General features: G+C 44.4%; 1 protein-coding gene across 1 annotated transcript; it reads left to right on the top strand.

Moving 5' to 3' along the window:
- Positions 1 to 1,705: 1,705 nt before the first annotated feature.
- Positions 1,706 to 18,451, top strand: slc12a3 (solute carrier family 12 member 3; the record flags this gene model as incomplete). Its single annotated transcript, XM_080842610.1, has 26 exons — positions 1,706 to 1,987; positions 2,689 to 2,832; positions 3,922 to 3,997; positions 4,516 to 4,611; positions 5,209 to 5,348; positions 5,728 to 5,838; positions 7,295 to 7,406; positions 9,270 to 9,400; positions 10,287 to 10,371; positions 11,179 to 11,336; positions 11,901 to 12,008; positions 12,322 to 12,445; positions 12,640 to 12,741; positions 13,327 to 13,482; positions 14,032 to 14,131; positions 14,484 to 14,595; positions 15,124 to 15,264; positions 15,744 to 15,850; positions 15,977 to 16,059; positions 16,279 to 16,288; positions 16,696 to 16,835; positions 17,025 to 17,136; positions 17,465 to 17,551; positions 17,648 to 17,807; positions 18,045 to 18,112; positions 18,310 to 18,451. 26 exons carry the CDS (start codon positions 1,706 to 1,708, stop codon positions 18,449 to 18,451), a joined length of 3,087 nt encoding a protein of 1,028 aa, XP_080698736.1.
- Between the last annotated feature and the right edge of the window lie 597 nt (positions 18,452 to 19,048).

The following is a 19,048-nucleotide window of genomic DNA, read 5'->3' as shown; positions in this document are numbered from 1 at the left end:
TGTGTCTGCATGTCTGTTTTTGTCTTTCTTTCTGTCTACACTCCTGCATTGGGGGCAGAGGTCTTCCAAGCCTGTGTGAAGAAATCCTTCGTCGGACGTGAGCCAGGTGTGTGTGAGACCGAGCGAGCCAGGTGTGTGTGCCGCAGCTGGTGTTGTGAATCAGGCCGATGCCCCACATCAGCTATAACCCGGCTATTTCACAACACCAGGGTGGCACCACTCCGCTGACAGCGACAGGAGATCTCCGTGGCAACAAAGTCTCTCATCACCAGGGTCTGGATCCAGTATCAATTTAGAAGATGTTGAATTCATTTTTAATGCAAATAAAAACGTTTTTTTATAAGTAAGGCTGTGTATGTTGTATTTTTTCTCAGCACAGGTCAAAACATTTATCTCTTTAATATAAAAACATAGTTGTTTCCTCTGCACATCATACTGTGTTAAATAGGATTCATGAATGCAAAACATATATAGGATAAAGAACATTTGAGATGTTATAACTATGATAATATATAATAATAATACCAAGTAAGAAATGCAATTAATTACAAAGAAAACAGATGCTAGTGCAGAAAATATAGATTCTAGGGAAATTGCCATTAATAATTATTTAACCAGGTATCATCTGGGTCTGTGGACACAAGTTAATGAGGAACTAGAAAAGTGCTCATTCATCGCTGCGGGCTCAATGGCCTCTCAGCTGAAACCGAATCCATTTGTCTGGCTGTTTTACACAGCATTACAACAAACAGAGGCCAAGGTCACCTCTTGATATTCTATGGTGTAATCAAAACCGCCATGTTCATTATGTAAGTGTTGTTTTTCACAATCACTTCTTCATGGTGATTTTTCCTTTTTGTCTATTCCCTTGCCAAGTAATTTTTTTTTCTTTCCTCAATGTCACCGGGTTGGTGAAGAAGTCTCAAAACTCCCCTGAAGTCCCCATAATCTCTCTGCATGCTCGCCCTCGATCGGTCTCAGCCGAGAAGTCCAACTAATGACAACATGCTGGCTCCCCACAGTCTGTTGGAGTCCGGCCATCTCCCGAGCGCGGCACCATTTCAGGGCCCTCTGTGTGGTGCATTAGAGAGGATGATGAACTGTGTGCATTTCTCCAGGACCTCATCAATCCTCATACCTAAAACAAACTGTACTGCTCCCACTTCAGTGACGGCAGTGAAAGTGATGTTTGCTTTGAACCGTGACCAGTGGTGTAGTGGTCCCTGGAGAAGTGGGTATACTCTTATTTTGTAATAAGCAGCCCATACAGCACAGGATAAACGCCCTGTTTTGAGAAGTGGGTATACGCTATGCTGGCTGAAAAATAAGTGGGTATACTCCGTATACCTGCGTATACTCTAGACTACACCACTGACCGTGACCGACAAACAAGTCGGTCATACCCAACCCTTCCGGGACCGTCTCCTTGAGATCTACGCTGAAGGTCATCTACCTTTAGATCTTGACGACTCTTTGTTCTAATGGTGTGTTGCAAGTTCTGCTCTCGCACAGAGGGGCCTCGGGGCGCAATTATGAGGAGTCACCCATCACTGAAAAAGTCCTCCAGTGTGGGTCCAATGAGCTTGTTCCTCAGGTCTCATTACAAGGCCAAAATGGCTGTTTTAACCGCAGGGACATGTGTATGTACGTATATAAGCCTCCTCAGCATCTATTTCTCCAAACAGTCACTGCACTTCCTCAGGCCATGGAGGAGCCCCAGCCAGGAACCAATGTGTTCAATCTCTGCCCCATGAGAGGCAGGTGCTCTGCCAACGGAGTGGAGCGGGAAACCCGGTCTGGTGTCGTGGATGGAGAGAGTATGAGCTACGGTGGGAGCAGCGTGGTGTCTCGCGGCGTCGGCTCCCATGCCATGTCTGGCTATGACACGCTAGACGCGCCACCGAATTATGCCTTCTACTCCAACACCGAGGTGGCGGGGAGGCGGCGCTTCAGACCGTCCCTGTTCCAGCTGCACTCCAACCAGGAGGTCAGACTGGCAGTTTAGGCTCGTGACAGCCTCTGACTTAGCCTGGGTGCCATCCGTTTTGTACGTTTGTTCAGCGAGAAGGCAGCAATCAGTGGAGCGCGTACAAAACGGATGGCACCCAGGCTACCTCTGACTTGCAACCCTAACTTTTGTAAGAATAATTCATGCTGATATGAGTTCATCATCATCATAGTAGGTGCTGTAAAAAATGTTTTCGTCTCATCCCTTAACCTTCTATGGCCTTCAGGAGGCTGTTTGACAGTGTTTAAAACATGAGATAATGGAGCTGTGAAAATGAATTATTTGTGTTATGTGTTATTTGTGTTTGGGTTTATATTAATGTAATTAAATGTGGTATTTCCATACATTACTTGTAGCTGAATTATTGTGTGATAAACTTAAAAAATACACATGTATACACACTAAATGTATGCAGCAAGAATTAATTGGATATAAACAGGGGTTCTTGTGACAGGACGTGATTAGATACTGAATGTGTATGATGATGATGGTATTATAATAACAACTTACTAACCGAGAGGGAGGTCATGCAGGGAAATGAGGCTGACACGTATCTACCGAGCGATAGCGAGGTTGATACGGCAAAGCCGAATAATAATAATAACAGTAACCATAATGATAAAAAATTAAAATACAGTATAGGCTGATACACATCTGTAAATATATCTTGTGTTTGTCAGGATGATGGCTGTCCTCCTCCTCTATATGAGGAGCCTGGAGCAGGAGAGGGCCCAGGGGCGAGCACAGAGACCCCAGAGGACGAGGAGAAGGCTGCCATACCACCCACAGAACCAACACGCTTCGGATGGGTGCAAGGCGTTACGGTTGGACACATTAGAGTTCCCGCGTCACAATATGGTTTATTAGGGTGTATTGATGCTAGGCAATTGACAGTAGCATGCACTTCTTTAGTGCGAGAATATTATTGTGGTCAAAATTACTTACAGACAACTGGAGTGGTACTGCAGATTTATTAACGATATCGGGAGCATTGTTACAAGCAATCCAGGTTCATGAAATGTCCCACAACAATGCCCATCAGTCTCTGGGCAAACTCATGTCTTATACCTAAAACCCCTCCCTCGTACTCTTACACTGTGGCCACCTAGTCCTCCACTATAGATAAGAGTATTTACATAGGATCCCCTTACCCCAAGCCTTGAATAACTCTCTTAGCTCATCAAACCTTACCCAACAGGTCAGACAGAATACATGGCCACACTCAGTTAGCAATTCAATTGATGTTATACTAAGGAATCCTATACTAACCTACTTAATTAAATGTGAAACATATATTTTTTATCCCACATTATAATGGCACTTACCCCTACACCTTGCCATAACTAACACATCTTTTAACAGCACATAGTCATATAAAATGTACTTTGTTCTTATTAATTATATATATTTAATGTATAATGTATAACACCAAAGGACACTTAATCTAATCTGTGGGAAAGAGGATTTTATTATTTAAAATCTTCCAGGAGATGCTTTCATACAAAGTGATTTATTGTTCAGTGGAGGTGATTCTTTATCCAATGGCCTGGGCTTGGCACTGTTGGGGCCTTCCTGAACCTGCAGTGAAAAGGTGTTTCATTATTAATAAGCTGGCATAGTGGTTTGTTTGTATACGTGCTATTCCTAATTTGTATTATCATTATGTGCATCCATTTTATACATTATTCATATATACATTTTCCATGTGATGATATACATGAGGATGATACATGAGTATTGGCCTGTTAATGATGATGAAGGGTATGGTTTTGTTCAAGTCCTGTATCTTTAAAAAGGCGCCCAATGCAAAAAGTGCTTTACATCTCTTAAGGCCGTAGCGGCAGGTATGGAGCTTATGAAACTGATCTCTACCTGGTTGTTCTTATCTGGATGGGTTTCCATTTTGTATTCAGATTCGGTGCATGCTGAACATCTGGGGAGTGATTCTCTATCTGCGGCTGCCTTGGATCACTGCACAGGCAGGGATCGGTATGTTTATCACTTGCTCTCTTTCATGCTCTCTCTCTCTCTCTCTCTCTCTCTTTTGCTCTCTCTCACTCTCTTTCTCTCTCTCTCCCTCTCTCTCTCTTTCTCTCTCTTTCTCTCTCTCTCTCTCTATCTCTCTCACACACACATACAAATACACACACATACACACTCACACACAGGCGTAAACACACTCTTTCTCTCTCTCTCTCTCTCTCTCTCTCTCTCACACACACTCACACACACACACACGCACAAACATGCACACATACATGCACAAGAGACACACAGGTGTACACACACACTCTCTCTCTCTCTCTTTCCCTCTCTTTCCTTTTTTCTTTTCCATGAAAACCACTTAAAGGACCCCTCAGTCTTTGAAACCTGAACCTCAGAAACACTTAATCTCACCAGGCTAGGGGGCTGATTTAGCGTAACCACAGTAACCTACCGTGCAGCACCTGGCCGCCGGATAAGGCACTGGTCTGATTACATGTCCTCCCACCTGTCCCCCTATTCAGGCCTCACATGGGTCATTATCCTCCTCTCATCCTGCATCACAGGAGTCACGGGCCTCTCCGTCTCCGCCATAGCCACCAACGGCAAAGTGAAGGGCGGTACGTGGTTCTCAGTGTACACCATCACAAGTTCCACTTGACATTTATCATAATAGGCAAGGATTTTATTTATATAGCGCATTTCATGCACATGTGCAACTCAATGTGCTTTGATAGTATTCCATATCATATGATTAAATGGTATCGTCAACATGTATAAATTTAAGCATTGACTACAACACTTAATATTACTTAATGCCACTGCGTGACAACTCTTTCTTTGCTTTCTGTGGTATCTTATGTCTAAAGTTGTCTTGGTGCAACAAAATGTGACCAATGCATTCTGGGTCTTAAATGTCAAAAACACAGCATGATTCATAATGTACCCACCTGTGTTCCTTAAACAAGATTACGCGTATAAATAACTAAAGATGTTGTGTTTTCTTGCTGCCAAATTAAGGATATACACGTTGTGCTTACAAGTCTATGTTGGATTAAATTAGTTCCACACTTCTTCCTAATAGAGGAATCTAATAAAGAAGTGAAAAAAATATGAACTGGCCTCTGACCACAAATCTCCGGACATACTCTTTACTTTTAAATGTGTTAAAGTGCAGTAGTTCTCCAGTAAGTGCCTTCTGTCTGTCTGTGGCCCAGGTGGGACGTACTTCCTGATCTCCCGCAGTCTGGGTCCGGAACTGGGCGGCTCCATCGGCCTCATCTTTGCCTTCGCAAATGCTGTGGCCGTTGCCATGCATACGGTCGGCTTCGCTGAGACCGTGCAGGAGCTGATGCAAGTGGGTCCAGTGAAATAGTGCTGTGCTCAACCTATTTGTGGAAGAGCACTCCTCGGTGTAGAGGAGGGCTTAGTGGAACAAATAGTCTGAAAAAACTGCATTTGAAGACATGAGATGAAAATGCATGTATTTATTTATTTATTTGTTAAAGCTTTAGCCTACTTCCTGCGCCTTCATCTAATACAAGTACAAACAGGCAGGATTTAGCCTAAACCCTATGATGTGTGAGAGCATAAATAACTTCATTATACATCCTAGTTTGGCAATAGAGTAATTAGGGAAAAAAGTGCCACACAATGTAGCAAAATGTAGCAAAAATATGTGATATACACTGTTTACCAAAGGATTATTTTTTTGCACATATTTGCATTTCATGTAGGAGCATGGCTCTGGCATTGTAGATCCCACAAATGACATCCGGATCATTGGAGTCATCACTGTCACCTGTCTACTGGCCATCTCAATGGCGGGAATGGAGTGGGAGTCAAAGGTTTGTGACCATCTAACTAGTCTTAAACCATTATGCTTATAACAATACACTAATATGTTAATCCACAACAAAAACACACAAAACAAATATATATTTATTATAAATGTTATCTTCTTTATTTATATTATATATATACACACTCACCGGCCACTACATTAGGTACACCTTGTTAGTACCATGCTGGACCTCTTTTTGCTTTCAGAACTGCCTTAATTATTTGTGGCAATGATTCAACAAGCCGCTGGAAACATTCCTCAGAGATTTTCCATATTTTTCATTCTCCTCTGACCTCTGGCATCAACAAGGCATTTTCGCCCAGCAAAGTGCCGCTCTCTGAATATTTTTTCTTTTACGGACCATTTTCTGTAACCCTAGAGATGGTGGTGCATGCGTAAAAATCCCTGTAGATCAGCAGTTTATAAAATACTCAGACCAGCCTGTCTGGCACCAACAACCAGGCCACGTTTAAAGTCACCTAAAATCACCTTTCTTACCCATTTGGATGTTTGGTTTAAATTTAAGATCCTCTTGTCTTGACCATGTTTACATGCCTAAATACATTGAGTTTCTGCCAAGTGATTGGCTGATTAGATATTTACTTTAACGAGCAGTTGAACTGGTGTACCTAATGAAGTGGCCAGTGAGTTGGGCAAAGGGCTATGGTTAGAAAATGGGCCGGGGGTCTGTGGTGTGCGTTGGCCTTAAAGGAAGGTTATGGTTAAGACTAAGAGACAGATAGTTGTTTTTGTATTTTCCCATTTTAGATGCCTTTGCTGATATTATTTGCTGGTAAAGTGTTTAAAACAGTCGATCCAATCAGAGGGTCAGCTTGTGTTTTACCAATGTCTCAGGCTTGGGTTCTGTTCTTCATGATTGTTAGTTGAAAATTCCCTCAAGTTACCTCAGGACTCAGGAGTTGCATATAAGTGTATTTATTAAACAACACGAATAAGCTAGTTGGGCTCACCCGCGTCCCGGCAGGTCAGAGAGAGAGAAACGGCCCCCCCTCAGAGAGAGAGGGAGTCCGTGCTGACTCCCACAATGCAGCAGACGACAGAGAAGCAATATTAAACACATCACACAAGGTTTATATAGATAGAAGTTTAGCATTCTCTTGGGCCAAAACAATACGTCAGCAGGAATAACCACGTGGTGGGTCTCTGACGTCCCAGGATATCTTACTTTGCTTTTTGTCTTGCAAAGATGTCAGTTCGACCCTTCTTATCACCTCTGGTCCAACATGCTCTTACACATACGCAGACTAAGTGGCACCTAACAATCTAACTTACACACACACAGAAACACAGCAAAGCCATGTTCCTGCTTACATAAGGGCATGATCCATACAAGGTCATTATTAAGACAAGGCACTTGATTAATATATTCTTAAGTCATTAACAGTGTTTCGAAATTATCCCTGTCAATAGTCATCTTGTGTTATCTACCAATGTCTCAGGCTCAGGTTCTGTTCTTCATGGTCATCATGGTCTCCTTTGCCAGCTACTTCGTTGGCACGGTGATGCCTGCCACCCCTGAGAAGCAGGCCAAAGGCTTCTACAGCTACAGAGGTCAGTAAACAATGTGTAGCTTCAGAGCTGACTGCTTAACCCAATGGAAAGGACCCAAACAATGTTCATTTTACACACATTTTGTAGTAACCTGATAAGATGTGCAATGTACAATACTCTCTGCATCACATGCTTAATCATACGTATATTTAGAAAACACATTATGTAGTCGTAGAATATACAAACTACAAAGTAGACTTAAGCTTACTGCTATATTATACACAATAAAGTGCTAACTCCTAAAGTCACTTAGGAAGTGACTGTAGCTTTTGACCAGGAGAAGATGTCATCAGGTGGTGACCAACTTTCATTGGACGTTTCGACCCTGAACCACAACGCCCTCAAGTTGGCGGGTCGGCAGTGATGGCCAGTCACTGCCCACCTTCTCCTGGTCCCCAGCTTAACTCCTCCCTCCTATTCCAGAGCCAGCAAGAGGCTCTCTCTGCGGCTTCCCCCAACCTACGGGCAGCTGTCTTCCTCTCCCTTCCTTTTATTCCCAGCGCTGTGAGCGTGTTCCACACAGACTGTGCCGGGAAGCCCCTGCACCCGACCTCTACTGGGAATAGCCAGGCCTGCCATCCCTTGTCCCTGCATTGTTGGACCAGGTCCTGGTACTTAGTGGCTTTCCTCTCGTAGGCTTCACCGCATCCTTCTTCCCACGGGACGGTTAGTTCGATCAGGATGATCTTCTTGGCCACTTCTGACCAAATGACCATGTCGGGCCTCAGGGAAGTTTGGACGACCTGGGGAAAGTGTAGTTTCCTTCCCAGGTCCACCCTCATCTCCCATGATGGTGCTGTCTGCAGTAGGCCCTTCTTGGTCTTCTTGGAGGATGATGGTTTCTCCCCCTCCCTGATGAACTGGATGGATGGTGTTGGTCTCGACTGAGGTTGGTGCTTTTTCCGTCTCTCCTGCTCCAAGATGTCGGCCAGTGCTCTGAGGACCTTGTCGTGGCGCCAACGGTATCTCCCCTGGCTAAGAGCAGTCTTACATCCTGCCAGGATATGTGCCATTGTTCCTCTCTCCCCACATAACCTGCACTGTGGGTCCTCCCTCATTCCCCACCTGTACAGGTTTGTTGGAGTTGGAAGGGTGTCGTACACTGAGCGGAGCAAGAACGAGATTCGGAAAGGCTCCAGTCTCCAGAGTTCAGGCCAGGTGATCTTGCGCTTTGGAAGTTCCCACTTCGTCCAGGCTCCTTGAACACCAAGCTCCACAGCCTTAGACCATCTCCCCTCCTCCTCTAGCTGCCGGACCTCGGCTTGGACCATGTCTCTCCTCTGCCTTGGGTCGGCTTTCGTCCATTGTTGGAAATGGGTGGACCCTAGTCCCTGCCGCCCAGTGCACGGGTTCCCGATGATATCCTTCAACTTCAGCCGGCTTTCTGCCTGTTCCACTTGTGTGGCTGCCGCCCATTTGCGCCCAGATCTTGTGGTGACACCTGCGCCTCTAACCATCTTGTCGGTGGAATCTCTGAGCATCATCACTATCCTGCACTTTGCCACCTTGAACTCCTCGACCACCGATGATAGGGGTAGCTGTAGCTGTCCTGACCTGATGTACAGCCCTACTGACGTGAAGCTTGGTGGAATACCAAGCCACTTGCGGAGATGTTTGTTCACTTTCCTCTCAATTCCTTCAACCGCTGTCATAGGAATCTCGTAAATCGTCAGGACAAATCGTTACATTTATACTCACTTTAAGAAAATATTGATAATTTATGCTAATGTCCAGCTATTCCTTTTGGAAGTATTAATGTTCGTTTAACTTAAGTCTAGTATTCTTTTAGACTCTACATGAATACTTACATAAAGACTATATTGCTGAATTACATCCCAAAGCATGTGTGGTTGTGTTCAACAGCGGACATCTTTGCTGAAAACTTTGTGCCCAGCTGGCCTGGTTCGAAGGAAAACTTCTTCGGAATGTTCTCCATCTTCTTCCCCTCGGCCACAGGGATCCTAGCTGGAGCCAACATCTCTGGTGATCTGAAGGTAGGGTTATGTCATCTACTCAATCATTGCTCTTTGGCTCCTCTTCACAAGCACACATCTCTGGATACCCAAAGGGCAGGGTTGAATCATCTACTCACATCATTGCTGGCTGGCCCCTCTTCAAAAACACATTGAATACATTTGACATTTACAGTGAAGTAGAATGCTGAGATTATTGTAAAACTTGTTCGTTTTGTTTGTTTCATCATCCAACAGTCCATACATATACCATACATGTTGTAAAAAGGTTGCAGATGAATAACACACAGTCAATTTTCAGAGCAATGAAGTTCGCACACAGATTACACAGGAATTACACAGATGTGGAATAGAGACGTCCGAGCCGGGCTACTGCTGATCTATTCACAGACACCTGGAAAGGAAATGCAATATTGATTTGGCTGTTTGTCGCCAGCACTGAGAGTCCTTTTTGTAAATGCTCATTTACCACACACAACACACACACACACACACACACACACACACACACACACACAAACACACACACACACACACACGACACACACACATACGACACACATACACACACACACGCACCACACACACACACACACACAATTATAATCACATGATTTACAGACATCATCTGTCTTTTCCCCCCCAGGAATTCGTATTCTACATGCTAAGTGGGGGGCAGTCTAGATAGCGTAGCAGGAGCTTATAGCTCATGTAAGTGTTCTGTGTGCATCTCCGGTTTATCTGTGAGCAGAGGGGGTGTGTGAAGAGGAAGCAGAGGAAGAGGAGGGGGAGGGGAAGGAGGAGGAGGAGGAGGAGGTGGAGGAGGAGGAGGAGACACACACACACACACACACTCACACACACACATGCTCAATACATCCACATGATCCTCGTCTCATCCCTACAGGATCCTGCTGTGGCTATCCCCAAAGGGACACTGTTTGCTATTTTCTGGACTACAATATCCTACCTGCTCATAACAGCCACAATAGGTTAGCCTTAATTATGTCAATTTAAATTTAAGTCATCTTGGTTGGTGTGTGTGTGTGTAGGTGTGTGTGTGTGTGTGTGTGTGTGTGTGTGTGTGTGTGTGTGTGTGTGTGTGTGTGTGTGTGTGTGAGTGTGTTTGTGTGTGTGTGTGTGTGTGTGTCTCTGTTTGGATAATGGAAATTAGTTCTCCATTTCTCCATTTTAAATTGACAGTCATTCTGCAATCCCATCGCGTGTATTTAATTAACTTTCCTTTAAATGGGTATATTTCTAATTTAATGTCCGTTGCACCTTGTCTGGGAATTCCCTGCCCCTTCACTGCATTGCATTTGCTCAGTTAGTCTGGCCAACTATCATCAGCGATCCACTTCACTCACGTAATTGGACACGCCTTTAACCAATCAGACCAACGATACTATACAACGATACAACGATCGGTAATAAAGCAAACACATATTTTTTCTGTATGAATTGTTCCAGGGCAAGTTTCTGTTCTGTTTTCAAAGAAAACTTGCCTTATCGAAGTTTTGCGGTGCTTCGGCGGCCACCATGTCCAATGTTTAAAAACTCTCCGTGCAGTAGATTCTGTAACGTAGCCGTGGTAAGTTTAAATCCGCCAATGGCGCGCCAGGTAGCCAAAAGCCAGTTTGTGATTGGCTCCAAGGATTGTGGAAATCTTGAAATGAACGGCTATCCAAAGTTGGCCAGACCCATTGCAGAGGCAAAATCAATTTGGCCGGAAGAAGTGGGGCGGGACTTCCCAGACTACGTTGCACCAGCACCTGGCTGTAACCCTGTGTGTATATTAGGGTCGTGTGTGGTGCGAGATGCGTCTGGGTACATCAACGACACACTCTCTGGGCCTGATGATGGAGACTGCTTAGGCATGGGCTGTCACTACGGCTGGAACTTCACTGAATGCATCTCCAACAAAACCTGCGCCTATGGCATCAGCAACTTCTATCAGGTACCACCGACTACCATCTACAATATATACATATATCACATAGGTAACACAATATAAACATATATCACATAGGTAACACAATATATACGTACATGTCACATAGGTAACACATGAGGATATTGTTTTTCTAGGCCTATGGCTTTAGCAACTACTATCAGGTACCACCGACTACCATCCACAATAAATTCATATATCACATAGGTAACACAATATATACGTACATATGTCACATAGGTAACACATGAAGATATTGTTTTTCTAGGCCTATGGCTTTAGCAACTACTATCAGGTACCACCGACTACCATCTACAATATATATATTGTATATACATATATCACATAGGTAAAAAAATATATACGTACATATGTCACATAGGTAACACATGGAGATATTGTTTTTCTAGGCTTCTACATGAGACACAGGGACGCTTTGGCCATTTTCATTTCACCCAGAAGGAGACGTGTACAGGGAAACCACCTCAGGGAAACCACCTCAGATAAACATCAATGTTGCACGTAAATAAAGGTGCCTAAAATGGTGCCTGTTTTGTGTTGTCTCCTCAGAGTATGAGTGTGGTGTCGGCAGTTGGCCCCTTGATCACAGCTGGGATATTCGGGGCCACGCTCTCCTCTGCTTTGGCCTGCCTGGTCTCAGCGCCTAAAGTGTTCCAGGTAATTACTGGCTGGTAGTCAGACAGCATGGCAGCCGACACTGGTGCAGTCGGTTGCTATGCAAGAACCTTGTCAGCCATGCTGGAAAAATCAGCTACTGTGTAAGAACATGCCTGCAGAAGCTTGACACTGACAGTGTGGGTGTGTGTGTGAACATGCCAAAGCTTCATGGTTTTGACAGTGAGTGTATCCGAACTTTTCTACTCTTCTGCAGGTATCAGTGGACCCTTGAACGGTCCATTTCAGAGTGAACTGTTGCCTTAAGACTCTGTTTTTGTCAACAATCAACAATGTTTTTGTCTTTCACCTGCAGTGTCTGTGTAAGGATAACCTCTACCCACTCATTGACTTCTTTGGGAAAGGTTATGGGAAGAACGATGAGCCTTACAGAGCCTACCTTCTGGCCTACATAATTGCCGTCTGCTTTATCCTCATCGGTGAGACAGCGAAACAGGCCTGGTTTAATCTATAAAATCTATAAAAAGTCTTTCTTCACGTTGTATGTCTACCTGTCCGTCTCTTAAGTCTTTCAGACAGCGTATCTCACTTCCTGTCTATCGATTACTCCTCTACTCAATTATGTTTTTATGATTTCAAACATTGATGTAACCTCACATTTCCTAATTTCCAGCTGAGCTGAACGCCATCGCTCCCATCATCTCCAATTTCTTCCTGTGCTCCTACGCGCTCATCAACTTCAGCTGTTTTCACGCCTCCATCACCAACTCCCCAGGTGTGTGCTACGCTACGCTACGCTACGCTACGTTCAGTTAGCCATGCAACTATATCACAGCTCCCAATAATAGGAGGATATTGAAATACATGGACGGAATATATACTGAAATACTATGAATAAATACAAAATAAATCACCATTATTAGAATAACACAACAAATGTAACATCTTTTCCTGTGTATAATTATTAAATATTTCCCATCATGGATTAATGAAGTAAGTCTTATCCTCACCTATCCTATATGATACTATACTACTACTATCACAACCCACACACTGCACAGTAGTCATCACTGTATGATCATTAACCTGACGCTGTAACCTCTCCTCTGGGTTTTGATGCTTGTGTGTGTGTGTGTGTGTGTACGTGGTGTGTGTGTGTGTGTGTGTGTGTGTGTGTGTGTGTGTGTGTGTGATGTGTTTGTGTGTGTGTGTGTGTGTGTGTGTGTGTGTGTGTGTGTGTGTGTGTGTGTGTGTGTGTGGTGTGTGTGTCTGTGTGTGTTTGGTGTGTGTGTGTGTGTGTGTGTGTGTGTGTGTGTGTGTGATTCACTGATGCTGCAGTGCTCCCTTGTGTGTGTTTCAGGCTGGCGCCCTTCCTTCCGCTACTTTAATAAGTGGGCGTCGCTCCTGTGCGCTGTGGTTTCAGTGGTCATCATGTTCCTGCTGACCTGGTGGGCGGCTCTTATCGCCATCGGGGTCGTTATCCTCCTGCTGGGCTACGTGATGTACAAGAGACCCTGTGAGATGCCGAACACACACACACACACACACACACACACACACTACACAAACACACACTACACACACAGGCACACGCACAGGCACAGGCACAGGCACAGGCACAGGCACAGGCACAGGCACAGGCACACGCACACGCGCACGCGCACACACACACACGCACACGCACACACACACACACACCCACGCACACGCACACGCACACACACACACACAATCACACACCACAATCACACACACTCGCACACACCTTAGAAAAACACATTCATCCACTCCTACTGCCAAGAGCATGTGTGGTAGTGAAGGCCATCGCTAACAATTAGTCTTTATATAAGACCCCTTCTGGACATGCTCATCTCATCTCATCTCATCTCTGACACATCAACCTTTCCTTGTTTTATAGTCTATACATTTACATTTAGGTGCTGCAAAACATCAAAGGTACCAGTTTTAGACGTATTTTGTTAAAAGGAAAAATGCCCCCATTATGATTGATCTACTGCAGTGTTTGATTGGTTATTGACTACGTAATGTGACTGCGTTCAAACAGTGGTGAACTGGGGCTCCTCAGTACAGGCCGGCTCCTACAACATGGCACTCTCTCACTGTGTGGGTCTCAACCAGGTGGACGACCACATCAAAAATTACAGGTACACACCACTCTCACGCCCCTCTACTCTACCTGCTCTCAGAACACAGGTGTGTGCGTGTGTGTGTGGTCGTGTGTGTGTATGTGTGTGTGGTGTGTGTGTGTGTGTGTGTGTGTGTGTGTGTGTGTGTGTGTGTGTGTGTGTGTGTGTGTGTGTGTGTGTGTGTGTGTGTGTGTGGCTGTTTGCATGTAATTGACTTCACTTTGTTTCCCATCACCTCCCTCGTCTTGACGTTCTTTGTCCTCCTTTCATGGTGTAAACTGACATGTCCAGGTCCCTGTCATATCCCCACCAAGCCACCTTAACTTCACGCTGGTCTGTCCCCTCTGTCTCTGTCCTCCTCTCTCCTCAGGCCTCAGTGTCTGGTCCTCACTGGTCCCCCTGCTGCCCGGCCTGCTCTAGTGGACTTTGTTGGGACCTTCACCAAGAACCTGAGTCTGATGATGTGTGGGAATGTTGTCACCGTAGGTTTAAACACATCTAACCCTAGGTTATATCTATAGAAAGTTTACACACATCTTACCCTAGGTTATATCCATACATAGTTTAAACACATCTAACCCTAGGGTATATCTATAGATAGTTTACACACATCTAACCATAGGTTATATCTATACATATGATGGTGCAGTTCGTCGTTTTTTTTTCAAGTGTAGACTTGGAACAATGATGTAGATTCTGAATACATTATTAGAAATACATGCGTAGTACTAGTTGAGGTGCATTTAATGCCTCTTGTTCATTCTTTCTTTCTTGTAATTACCCCAAACTAAGGACTGAAATACATGAAATAGATAAGGATATTTTAGGAAACATCTTTTCATTGGTCCCTTGGAATTACATTGTTATTATCTACAAGCCTTTTTATTTTTATGAAAATGACTTACTGCACCTCTGAATGTTTCATCTACAGCAAGTTATAAAGATGTTCGAACTTCAGCCCAAAAGTCTCTTTAAAACTTTTTCACCTTCACCTGAAAAAAAACCCTCAGGAAAGCCCTCCTTCTCCCAATGCTGTGGATTCTGCCTGCAACGGCACTCACACAGCTTGGCTCAACCAGCGGCGAATTAAGTCCTTTTACCACGGTGTGGTGGCCGATGACCTACGCTCTGGAGTGCAGATGCTGCTGCAGGTCAACACCTGCCTTATTCCACTTCTGCCCTCCCCTTATTCCCATTCTGCCCCTCCCCTTTTCCCCCGTCTGCTCCTCCCTTTATTCCCCTTCTGCTCCTCCCCTTATCCCCCTTCTGCTCCTCCCCTTATCCCCCTTCTGCTCCTCCCCTTATCCCCCTTCTGCTCCTCCCCTTATTCCCCTTCTGCTCCTCCCCTTATCCCCCTTCTGCTCCTCCCCTTATTCCCCTTCTGCTCCTCCCCTTATCCCCCTTCTGCTCCTCCCCTTATTCCCCTTCTGCACCTCCCCTTATCCCCCTTCTGCTCCTCCCCAGGGTCCTTCAAACAAGGCGACGAGATGGAATATGTTTTGAAAAAATTACTGATAAAATCAATAGATCCCATATCAAATAAAATAAACATAAAATATTATGAAATTAAGCTTTGAACATAAGTGAATGAAATGAAATTAAGCAACCCTCACTGTCTGTTGTTTATTAGGGAGCTGGTTTGGGTCGTATGCGCCCAAACATCTTGATGATGGGTTTCAAAAAGAACTGGAGAAAACACAGTGCAAGCTGTATGGATAGTTACATCGGCATCTTACAGTAAGTAAGAGTGAAACAGTTATCCTCAGAATGCTCGGTCATTTCAAAACATTGTCAGTCGGGCTTGTGCACTGAACATTAGGGCGCACTCAGAATGTTTGCTAAGCTAATGTGTCTGTGCTGCAGTGATGCTTTTGACCTTCACTATGGTGTGTGCGTGCTCCGAATGAAAGATGGCCTGGACATGTCTTGGCAGGTGCAAGCTCACAGTAAGCATAACAAGAGCATTCCTTTTGAAAACAAATCCTGTAACAAATTCTTTCCGCACCCATTAAATATTTCAAGATACATTCTGAGCATTTCATGAACAGGTAAAAGACTGATGAAAAATATGCATTTATTGATGCGATACGGCAGCATTTCCGTGCAATAGGGGTTTTACTGAGGCACACTGTGGAATGTTTTATTTTTTCTTTGGGCTGTTTAAGTCACCTCAAGGTAATTCTCTGTTTGACAGCCAACCCTGCATTTGAGGCCCACCCAGAGCAGACAGGATCTCCCACAGAATCTCCCACCAGTGTCTCATGTACGTACTGAATCACACAATGTTGAGCGGTTTTCGCACACGCACACACACACACACACACACACACACACACACACACACACACACACACACACACACACACACACACACACACACACACACACACACACACACACACACACACACACACACACACACACACACACACACACACACGCGCGCGCGCGCGCGCGCGCGCGCACACACACACACACGCGCACACGCACACACACGCACACAAACACACAAAGGGTGTGATTCTTATGAGTAAATACTCTCTATACACTCTTATCATGATGAGAACTCTTCACTCTGTCAGGCTGTTGGGTTGGTTACAGTTCTTTGGGTTGGTAGTTTCAGGCCTGGAAGCTTCTGTCTGTCCGCCCCAGGTCCGGACTGTGTTCCAAACCAAGCAAGAGAAGAAGACTATTGATGTGTACTGGTTGTCTGATGACGGAGGTAAAGAACTTAAATTTAGTTCTTTTTTTATTACAGTACACAGATGTACAGTACACTGCATGTTATTATGTAAGAGCACTTGGAGGTTCTGTGATGATGTTCAAGATGAAATGTTAGTTTAACTCACAGTCAAAACTGCAGCTGTGATGCCTCTGATAAGATGTGGGTTTTTCTCTGCGGTGATGGCAGGCCTGACGCTTCTCATTCCCTATCTGCTCACCCGCAAGAAGCGCTGGGCAAAGTGTAAGGTGCGTGTGTTTGTTCGGGGAGATATCGAGAACATGGAGGAGCGCAAGAACGAGTGAGTGAGCCACTGACTATTCACACTGCATGTGTGGCATCATTCTGTCCGAGAATGGTTTAATTTCTTCCGGAAAACGTTACATATACAAAATATTCAGCATTAATATTGTATATTGTAAAATGCACCAACAATTAGTGCTTCCCAAAATAAAGGAGAAGAATGGGTTGTAGACAGTCCATGTTGAAAAAGGTTGAGGGAAGTAAGGCTTTGGGCCTAAATGTGTTTTGTGTCTGTCTTAAGACAAAAATCTCTGCAAGAGTTATCCATTCCAATACATATTTCTCCAATCCACAGTATTGAGGGGGCTCTCTGTGTTTTCCTCCAGGGTGATGTCCCTTATCAGTAAATTTCGATTAGGGTTCCACGAGGTCCAGGTTCTCCCCGACATCGATGAAAGGCCCCAGCCGGAACAGTACGGTTCACGCATACTCCCATCTTCCTCTCGTATAACCATGCAGTAACTCACAGTCAAATGGAGTCAGTAAAGAAACGCTCTCTGTCCTGACAGTGTGAAGAGGTTTGAGGACCTGATCGCGCCGTACAGAGTGAACCCAACCGCCAAAAGCGAGGACTCAGACCCGATCAACAAGGGCGAGGACTCAGGGGCAGGGCTGAAGGACTATCCCTGGGAAGTGTCCAGTGAAGAGATGGAGAGACATAAAGCAAAGGTGACCCGAAACCTGAGTGTACTAAATGGCCTGAGAAATGGACTTCAACATATGGAGTCATGCAGAAATGTCTAATGTCTCAATTATAGAATTAATTTGCCATTTTTATGCTTGTAATGATGTTGATTTTGCCTACACATGTCTTTATTTCTCATTGGGATGGATTGTTGTGTTTGAGTCTCGTGTCATTTATGTGTTGTGGTTCTTGTGTTATATACTGTATGTCTGGTATTACAGTCTCACCGACAGATCAAGCTGAATGAGGTGCTGCGTGATAACTCACGTGATGCTGCCCTCATTGTCGTGTACGTAAGACATCATGACATCACACATACAAATGATTTGGACACAGAAGTGTTTTGAGCGCTGGGCATGCTTTAAAAAAGGATGGACCTCAGATAGAATGTGTGGGGTTTAACCATAGATATAGACCATTGATAGACCACCATAGACCTCTGTCCACCCGTGAGAGTCCTAATGTCCTGTTTGCTCTGACCTTCAGGACCCTGCCCGTTGTCAAGAGAGGGGTGTGTCCAAGCGCCCTCTACATGGCTTGGCTGGAGACGCTGTCACGTGACCTTCGCCCTCCAGTCCTGCTCATCAGAGGGAACCAGCAGAATGTTCTCACCTTCTACTGTCAATGACCCCAACTCAACCTAACAATACACTACACAGAAAAGCTAGTTAGCCGTGACTTGCAGCTGCCTAATCATTTGAAGGAAATTCGAACTGGCCACATTAATCTAATCTATGTCTGTATATTGTAAGTGTAATATCAGAATCAGAATCATGTTTATTGGCCAAGTACATTTTCATATACAAGGAATTTTTCAGGGTTTAGTAATATCAATCTAGTTGTTTAATTATTATTGTCACATGGATATCATTTGTATAAACACCAACGGTAAACAACTTATTAGGACAAGGGGTGCAATTTCAACTATGCTCTTGAAACAGTGGCCTTTCAATTTTCATCACTTTGTGTTACATGTAATTCAACACCTGTGTAATTAATTAAATTCTGTCTACATAATCAGTTATTTTTTGTGACATATACATTCTCCGGAATTGTACCGGAAGGCAAAAAGCATGGCGCATAAGTAATTGGGGGAGTTGTGTAGTTATAGTTAAGCAAAACAAAGACTGATGCAACCCAAAAGGTGATTTGCCTGAGGCCCTGCACTGAGCTTGCGTACAGAACAATGCTTCCTGGAAAACTCCACGTCTGAACTGGCGTTTCT

This window comes from Sprattus sprattus, assembly GCF_963457725.1.
Source record: "Sprattus sprattus genome assembly, chromosome: 7".
NCBI lineage: Eukaryota > Metazoa > Chordata > Actinopteri > Clupeiformes > Clupeidae > Sprattus > Sprattus sprattus.
Note: the sequence above shows the minus strand (reverse complement) of the source record. Positions and strands in the feature narration are given on the sequence as shown.